This window comes from Lipotes vexillifer, unplaced genomic scaffold, assembly GCF_000442215.2.
Source record: "Lipotes vexillifer unplaced genomic scaffold, Lipotes_vexillifer_v1.1 scaffold648, whole genome shotgun sequence".
NCBI classification, from domain to species: Eukaryota; Metazoa; Chordata; class Mammalia; order Artiodactyla; family Lipotidae; genus Lipotes; species Lipotes vexillifer.
The window spans coordinates 1,621,417-1,631,029 of NW_006797096.1; the positions used below are offsets into that span (position 1 = coordinate 1,621,417).

A 9,613-nucleotide genomic window follows, 5' to 3' on the forward strand; every position below is an offset into this window, starting at 1 on the left:
TCTTTCCCTCTTTCTCTCCTCACCATGTCCCACAATACACACCTCTTTCTCCTGTCTTCTTCCTCTCAGCTTTCCTTATTTTCTGTTCTTTTACCCCTTTCTCTCTCCTCTTGATCTCTTTCTGCCTCTGTCTTGTATCTGGCAAGGCCCCCTCCATGCAGTAGTCACAAGCCCTGCATAGAGGAAAGTGATTTGTCAACCTTGTGCAATGTGAACTTATCTCCCAAAGGGCCAGTGGAAATACAGAGGGACACATGCCACCCTTGCAACATGCAAGGCTTTACTGAGACAAAAACATACAATGACCCTGAGCTGAGAGCTGGCATCATTTCTCCCAACCAGAGTCAGTGAGAATAACTCTGTTCCTCATTCCCTCCCTCCCTCCCCACCCCCTGCCAGCTACCATCTGAGTCCTGACCTCCCTGTTTCACTCCAAGACCTGCCGGGACAGGGTACATGCCAGATCCCTGCCCCACTTCCCTCCTCCAAATGTGCCATCCACCAAATCAAGAAAAGTAAACACATTTCAAGCCAGGGGTACTTTGAGCCAAAGTCCGATCTCTTGAGACATCTCCGGGAACAAATACGCAAGCAAGCAAGGCCTGCTGTTCCACTAATTCCTTATGAAAATACAAATATCTCTCAAGCCTAAAGTGCTTTTTATTACCCAGATCCTGTCTCTCCATTAAAATTTGGCTTCTGAGGATTCATCATCATATGTATGAATTAAAATTAGTTTCACCTGCAAATGGCACAAATTCAAAACTAAGTAGTTCAAAAAAGATATAACTCATGTTTACTTTTACATAAAGGATACTGTATCTGGGGATAGACATTGCAGAGCTGGTCTAGAAGCTTCTTGGTATCATCTGAGACCCAAGCTTCTTTTCTTTTTTTTCCCCTGTTGCCATTAATGTGTTGCCTTATGGTCTAAAATGGTTGCTGTCATTCTAGCCATGTCATCTTTATTACAGGCAGCAGGAAGGAAGAAATGGAGAAAGTATGCTGAGATAGACAATCAGTAGTTTCTGCCACCATTACTGGTTCTTCTGTTTTTCTTTCTTTTCTTCTGTTCATAAGTCCCAGCCTGTGAGAAATCATCCCTCCCTTAGTGTTCTCATAGCAAATTGTACATATCAAGTTATTCATTTAGATTAATTAACATTTATTATGTCCTTATCATATATCCCCAGCACCTAGTTCAGTGTTTGACATAAAGAATAATGGAAGGTGGTTTCTCTCAGGATCAAGAGAGGCTTATACATACGCAACTAATTATGCTGCAGAGTAACACGTTCTGTGAAAGATGTGTAGATGTTGACCATGGGAGCACAGAGGAGGACTGTTTCTTGGAGCAGAGAGTGGGAAGCATATATTAAATGGCAGCAAATCCCACAGGAGAGAACACTTGAGCAGGGCTTTGAGTGGTATACAAACTTCTGCTAAGTAGAGAAAAGAGGGAGGACTTTCAGGACAGAGGGAATCCTATAAGCAAATGTAGTTAAGGGTAAAAGTCCCTGCACTGCTGAGACCAGCCAGTTCTCCCATGTGACCAGAGTTCAAGATGCATGGGTTGAATGACAAATGATGGAAAGTTTCTCAAAGAGGCCTTGTAGGCTATGCTAAGGAGTTTGAATTTCTTCTTGTGTTCCAGGAGCTCTTGAGTAGAAATTCACCTAAGACCCACTCAGTGTATTCATTAAAGATGCACATTTTCTGGTTCCCTCTCCCAGAAATCCTGATTCGATAGGGGTTTCATTTTAACAAGCACCCTGAGTGATTCAGGAATTCCCAGCAGAGCAGTTTGGCATCCAGGAGCCAGTGTTGGATTTAGGCAGATACAGGACATGATCAGACTTGGATTTTAGAGAGGTTGCTCCAGTGGTGGTATAGAGGGGGGCATTGCGGGTGCCCGGAATGGAGGCAGGAGACCTGTTAGGCAGCTGTTATCATTGTTCAGGCTGGAGGTAATAAGAGTGGATTTCAGGGAGTGGCAGTAGAAGTGAAGGGTGTTGAGAGAATCGTTTTGGAAGTTTAAATGGCAGGACTTGGTGATGCTGACTGTGGTGGATTGAAGGAAAGAAAATGTCGAAGATAGCGCAGTTTTTTAAGCTTAGGTGACCTAGCAGATGGTAAGGCTATTAAACAAGTTAGGGAAAAGAAAGGAAGAAGTAAGTTTGGGAAATAAAGAGTTACATTTGAGGACCAATTTAGTTAGGGATGCCTGGGGACGTCCCACAGTTTTCCTTGTATTCTAGTATGTATACACACATACACACACACACACACACACACACACACACACACACATAATCACTTGTCTCTTACCATATTGCACATTCCTCTAGGGCACAGATCTGACCTTGGTAATTGGTACGTGCCTCACTTTGCCCGACCTATGGCCACTTAGAATTGAGGGTGAAGAAGCTTGTGTCCCCTCATCACCTACTTTCCAGAAGGGAAAATTAGTATAACATGGTGAAGGATGATTTCTAGTTCTGAAATTGTGAAGCAAATCATGCTTCTATTTGTGAATGTAAAAGAAATCCAAATTTGTCATCAAAAAAGAGAAAACACGATCACTTTGGAAAACATAACCAATCGTGACATTTCAGTCATGCCATCCATTGGGTGCTACTGTTCTAACTGCCATGCTGCTAGGCTGCCCACACAAACTTACTTCTTAAGTGTGTCTTTGCTTGCACATCTTTGTATCATCCTTTGTCTCTTAGATTTGGGAGCCATGGTTGGTTGTGAGCTCTTTCTGGAAACTGTAATTCTTTGAACATGGTGAACAAATAAGTCTTTAAAAAAAATTATATCAATTTCTCAGAGACTATTCTAGCCCAGGAGACCTCCCCCACCTCTCTCTTTCTCTTCCTCCCCCTCCTATATTCAGTTCTACTGTCATCTTTACCCTCACTTGATTCAGACTTTCTAGGAGAAGTTGGACAGGAGTCACTAATGTTTTGTTAGTAGAAACAACCACTGCCTTAGAGAACAGTGATAATTCAGGACCAAGGACAGTGGCAAAGTAGTGGCCGGGGCTCAAGATGTAGACTTCACACTTCAGAGAGGTGATTTGTATATCACAGGTGTTCCGTAAACATTAAATCAAGTTTAGAATATGAGTAGAAGAGTGCACGTTCATGAAATCAGCATGAGCCCACCAATGTAAATGTTTTAGTTCTCTCAGCTTTGTGAGTTAAACTCTTTCTTTTGGTACAGGTGATAGAAAAAAATGTCGATCCTGAAACAATGCTGTTACCATATCTGAGGAAGAAGCGTATCCTTTGCTTCGAGTGTGTATATGTGTGTATGTGTGTATATCCCTGATATCCTCATCAAGTGATTTTTCAAATATCTTTTTAGAGCCACAATGAGTCATATTCCCTACTACGGTTTTATGTTCATCTTTAAGAAAGTCCTAGATCGGAGTTTTGTAGGCAGTGAACAATTGTGCTTATCAGAGAACCAAGTTCTTTCTGATCTCTGTTTGGGCATTAAATATATTGAATAAAATGGAGAAGCTAACAATGGGAATTAAAACAATGGGTGCTAAAATGGCTTAATTAAACATCCTTTAGAATTAAGAGTCACAATATTGATATTCTACCTTCAAGGACTAATCATCATGCCCATTAGAAAAAGAGAGCACAGGAACTTCCCTGGTGGTCCAGTGGTTAAGAATCCACCTTCCAATGCAGGGGTCACGGTTTGATCCCTGGTCAGGGAACTAAGATCCCACGTGCGGCGGGGCAACTAAGCCCACAAACCGCAGCTACTGAGCATGCGAGCCACAACTAGAGAGAGAAGACCACGCACTGCAGTGAAGAGCCTGTGCACCGCAATGAAAGGTCCCGCGTGCTTCAACTAAGACCTGACGCAGCCAAAAATAAAAAATAAAATAATAAAATAAGCAAGTAATAAAAGTTATACAAAAAAGAAAAAGAGAGCACAGAAATCTCCTGAAATGAAAGTGAAAGAACAATAGAGAAATTAAACCCGAAAATGTTACCTTGGAAAAACTTTCTCAATAAAAGTCATCTAAGGAATGGATTCTTATCCTGCTACGCATGAACTCCAGTGGGCTTCCAGAGGTCTGTGGACCCCACTACATTATATGCAAACTTGTGTGACAATGGGAATTTGTACATTTTTTCCCCCAGAGAGAGTGAAATTCCCAAAAGAGCACACAACTCAGAAAATAGCAATAGCTATCTTCTGAAAGTCATTCAAGGTTTTTTTATATTATTATTATTCTATTAATTTTATTTATTTTTGGCTGCATTGGGTCTTCATTGTTGTGCACGAGCTTTCTCTAGTTGTGGCGAGCAGGGGCTACTCTTTGTTGAGATGCACAGTCTTCTCATGCTGCAGTGGCTTCTCTTGTTGTGGAGCACGGGCTCTAGGCGCACGGGCTTCAGTAGCTGCAGCACGTGGGCTCAGTAGTTGTGGCACATGGGCTTAGTTGCTCCGCGGCATGTGGGATCTTCCCAGACCAGGGATCCAGCCCGTGTCCCCTGCATTGGCAGGTGGATTCTTAACCACTATGACACCAGGGAAGTCCTCAAGGTTTTTGGACATCAAAGTAATTAATACTAATTTCCTGGTTATCCATGGTACAAATGTGATATTTAAGATTGGGTTCACTTGTGAGTGACAGAAAATCCCAATAGCAGTAAACAAGATAGAAGTTTATTTCTTTCTCATTGTGTTATTTCAGGTTCTCTGGGAAGCACACACTAAAAAATGAGATTAAATATTCAAGGGTTTTATTAGGAAAAATGCCTGAGTGAAGTAGGGAGGCAGCCATAGAAGACTGAGACCTGTAAGGAAGAGAGGGAGAGAAGGCTGAGTTGAAGGGTCTCAGACTGCTGTGCAGTCTAAAGCACGTTCATCAAAGCCACTGAGAATGGTTGACAAGGACTCCCATACCTCTGCATAGCACTGAGCCATTGGTGGGAAGCAGCCCATGCGAGGCATGGCCTTGATGAAAAGTGGGGTGATGGATATCAAAGTGCAGCAGTTGGCTCTCTTGGTCAGTTACCCTCTGTGTTGAAGGAAGTCTCTGAGGCACATTCTCATGGTTGTCATACTCATGGTTGTCATGCTCACATAAAGGAATCCCAAAGGTAGGTAGATCCAGGCTAACAAAGCACTGTCACAACATTATCAAGCTCTTTCTGTCTTGCTGCTTCACCATCCTCAGCATGAAGCTTTCTCCTCAGGGTCAGAGATAACTAACTGAGGTCCAGCCATCATATCTGAATTCCAGCATATAGGAAGAAGTAAGGGATGAAGGAGGGGCACCCCTCTCCCTCTGAGGACATTTCCCTCCTGGACGTCAAAAACAGCCTTTATGCTTACATCCCATTGGCCAACATTGTTAATGACCCCACCAAGCATCAGAGGAGGATGTGAAAATGTATTTTTTTAATTCTGGGCAACCATGTGTGTAGCTCAAAAATTAGGATTTCTATTACCAAGAAAGAATGAGGGAAAAGATATTGGGAAACAACTAGCAGTTTCTGCCACTGAGAAGCAGAGAAATATGGCACACTTGTATAACATGACACAAATATTCTAAGAATTATTTACAATTTGACATTCTACTTTGTATGTCATCAAAGACACAGATAAGGATAAGAACAGATATGCAGTGTACTCATACCTTCAAATCCTCAAGGCCTTATATGTGTGAACTCTTCCTTTTCTTAAGTTTGGCCTTATTTTTGGCAACATGGGGTCCAGTTGTTTTAAAAAGGAAGAGACTAGATATAACACACAAATGGAAATCAAGAATTTACAAGATTATAAATAATAGCAGCTAAGACATACATACATTATTTGATAAATAAGTATCAAACTTAACTGTACATTTAAGAGTCTTTGATGGTGTTGTCTCCTAAGGTCAGAGCTATTTCACAAAGAGAATTATGGAAAACACATTATCTTTAACTGTGCTTTTTCCAGTCCGACTCACAGGAACTAAATATGGCTGTGGAGCGGGAGGCTGTGGTGCCTGCACGGTGATGATATCACGATGTAACCCCATTACCAAGAGGATAAGGTACCTTGCTGCAAAGTCCAGATATGGTTGAATTTTTGTAGCTTTGAACTTTGTTTTTCTTCTTCCTTTGGTAAATATGCATTGAGCACCTACTATGTGACAGGAACTGTGATAGACATTGGGGATACATTGATGGGCATCAAATCATTCCGGTTCCAGCAAAAATGCTACATTCTCAGCCCTCCCTGATCACCTTCTCCATAGCAGTGCCCCATCTCACCTCGGCAACTCCCTACTCCCCTCGCCTATATTAAGGTATTCATAGCACTTCTCACCATATGTTTGTGTATGTATGTATTGTCTATCTTCCCTCAACTAGAATATATACTCTACAAAGGCAGGGATTTTATCTGTCTTTTTCACCAATGAATCCTAGTGCCTGGTACTCCACCTGGCACACAGTAGGCACTCAATAAATATTTACATTTATTTAATAAATGAAAAATATACTTCCAGTCTTTCTTTTGTGTGTATACTTAAGGAAACATACTGCCTATACAGCTTAGAAACCTCTATTTTTTGCTGAACTTCTCATGAATATCTTTTCAAAATAATAAATATAATTTTAATGGCTGTATATGTTCTGTTGTTTGGGTGTATCAAAACCAACCCCCAAATAGTGATCACTTAGATTAGTTTTTGATTTTCACTATTATAAGGAGTGTGAGCATTCATGTGTATATATATGTTTATATTTATGTTTGTGATGATTTCCTTATGATAGATCCATGGAGATGGAATTAGAGGATAAAAGAGTGAGTGCATCTTTAACTTTTTATGCCTTCCAGCAAAATGTCTCTCAGAAGAGCTCTATCAGTTTACATTCTTTTCAGCAGTATGTGAATTCCATTTTCCCAAACCTTTGCTAATAAGGCATATTACAGTTTTTTTAAATCTTTGTCATTTTCCTTGATAAAAATGATTTTTCATTGCTTAATTTGAATCTCTCTTGATTGCTTTTGAGGTTGAACATTCATTTCATGTATTTATTGGCCATCTGTAATTTTGTCTGGTAAATGAGAACATTTTAGGAGTCGTTTTGCGTTAGACATTTTCTAGCAGTAGGTTTGTGGGATTGAGAAGTTCTGTATCCACACCCTATTTCTTCTTCTGAGGCACAATATCAATTTAACTTTATTGCCCAACTAACCCCTTGCCCAGCATCTGCTTGGAGGATGAAATATGCTCTAGGTGATTGTCACATGTGACTGGAGAGGAGAATGTCAGCCCCTCAATCAAGAGAAAAAAACAAAGTTAGTGGAAACTGTTCTCGAGTTAGAATTAGGAGGCCTAATTTGAATCCTGTCTGACATTCCACCTGTGATCCTGAGCAACTCACTCTGACCCTCAGAGTCTTATTCTGTAAAATGGCCATGAGCTAAGGACAAAATGTATATGCAAAGCCTGGGACATTATAAAAAACCTGCCATGTTGGAGGTGCTCCTTTCCCACTGGATACAATGTAGTTTGTGCTTCTCTTTTTCATTCTGAAGACATTATTCAGCCAACGCCTGTCTGATTCCCATCTGTTCTCTGTATGGTGCTGCCGTCACCACAGTGGAAGGCATAGGAAGCACCAAGACCAGGATTCATCCTGTTCAGGTGAGGATGCACCTCTTCTTCATAGGGTTTCTGTGCTTCTAAAACCATTAATGACATGATGAGTTCTTGAAATTAATACAGTAGAGCAATGAGCCCTGCTGCTTGGTCACAGCCAACAGATGACACCAAGCTGGGGGCCAGGAGTGAAACCTGAGACATGTGACTGACTTCTTAGAAAAATACTTTTGAAAGACTAGAGAACTTTCTCTTTAAAAAAAAAAAAAAAAATCTTGACATCACTAGCATTGTTTTCTATATTCTAATTAGATGGGACCTGTCCATTTTACGTTCTCCAAACTTATAAAAAAATGAGAGCCAAGTGCATTGGGGGATATAATCTTAATATTTTTTTTTCTATAAAGAGGAAAATAACATGATTTTAAAGCTGAGTGAAAATTGAAGCTACCAAAAAGATTTGTTAAATTTAGGGCTTGTTCGAAAGATACATAATAGGAGTTGTTTATGAATTTTGAGGCTTTTCTCCTAAGGAGGCACCTTGTTAGAACTTTGCCTCAATGAAAGGGCACCTCAGACTCCTGACTCTTTCAGTTATTTATACATTGCCCAGAAAAATGCTGTTGCTACTTGTTTTTATCTAAGTTAATGAGTACCACTTAAGAGGAGAGGGTGGAAGAGGAAAAAGATAGGGGCAACATAGAAAATGGCCAAAGTTCAAATTCTCTGTGCTTGAAGGAATCTTGGGTTCTGTTTATTTTCTATGAAACCTCTTTACCTAGAAGGAGCGGATTCTGCCTGGGTATGCTTGTGAGACTCAGCTGTTCGGAGGCATGAAGACACCCTTTCATTTAGTACCTGCCGCCCATCTCCTGGCTGCAGTGTAGACAGATGACAGCTTCTGAAATGGGGTTGCACCTTTGAAGTTAGACTCCAAAGAGAACAGGCTGGGGACTGGGGGGAGATTTGGAAGAGAAATCAAGGCAATGTTTCCTTCTTGATTGTTTTTTGGATTAATGATGGCACTTTGTAAAAGAATTCCTGTGTGCTGAAGTGTTAGGGCAATAGTGGGCAGATAAAGGCACTTGGGAAATAAAAGGGTTTTTTTCCCTCAACTTGAATATAATTCAGTTCATTTCTTTGAAGGACTTCCTTATCTCGGTGATTCCCATTCTAGACTACAGATTGAAACACCTGGGAATCTTTAAAAACTATATGTCTGTGCCCCACCCCCAGAGATTCTCAGTCAAATGGTCTGGGTTACCGCTTGGACCTTGGAAATTTTAAAGCTCCCCTGGTGATTCTGAAAGCTGAGAACCTTCAGTGAAGCTCAAAAGCTGTTGAGGACCAGTCATCACGGCCACCCCAGCCCAAGAAAGGGAGACACCAAGGCTGAGAAGGATTTTCCAGGGCTTCTTCTCCAACTTTAATGTGCATGTGAACCGCCCAGGGATCTTGTTAGAATGCAGGTTCTGATTCATTAGGTCTGGGGTCAGGCCCAAGATTCTGCCTTTCAACCTTTCTGTGCTTCCAGGAGAGGATTGCCAAGTGTCATGGCACACAGTGTGGCTTCTGCACCCCTGGGATGGTGATGTCCATCTACACACTGCTGAGGAACCATCCAGAGCCCACCCTGAGTCAGTTAACTGATGCTCTTGGTGGTAGGTTATATGTGTGTGTGCTTTAATTTTTAAATGATGTTGATAATGATAGCTAACATTAGACATTTATCAGGTGCATTAAGTGCTATATAAACATTACCTCATTGACTCTTTATGATAACTTTATAAGGTAGGCATTATTATTATCCCCCATTTCATTGATGGAGAAACTGAGGTTTAAAGAGAGTAATTTACTAAAAATTATGCCACCAATAAGTGGAGGAGTTAGTTTGTTCAAATCAGGATTCAAACACGATCCACACATTGCACTTGGCTGATATATTTCTCAAGTCTGTCTCTTTTTTTTTTTTTTTTTTTTTTT

The 9,613-nt window shown here is 40.9% G+C and overlaps 1 protein-coding gene across 1 annotated transcript in view; it reads left to right on the top strand.

The window, feature by feature from the left end:
• Positions 1 to 9,613, top strand: part of LOC103073473 (aldehyde oxidase 1) — an 81,399-nt gene that overhangs the window by 2,995 nt on the left and 68,791 nt on the right. Inside the window, exons 2-5 of the mRNA XM_007469201.1 lie at positions 3,229 to 3,286; positions 5,977 to 6,073; positions 7,567 to 7,675; positions 9,165 to 9,291. Coding sequence (XP_007469263.1) covers positions 3,229 to 3,286; positions 5,977 to 6,073; positions 7,567 to 7,675; positions 9,165 to 9,291 — 391 coding nt within the window. The remainder of the gene's footprint in view (positions 1 to 3,228; positions 3,287 to 5,976; positions 6,074 to 7,566; positions 7,676 to 9,164; positions 9,292 to 9,613) is intronic.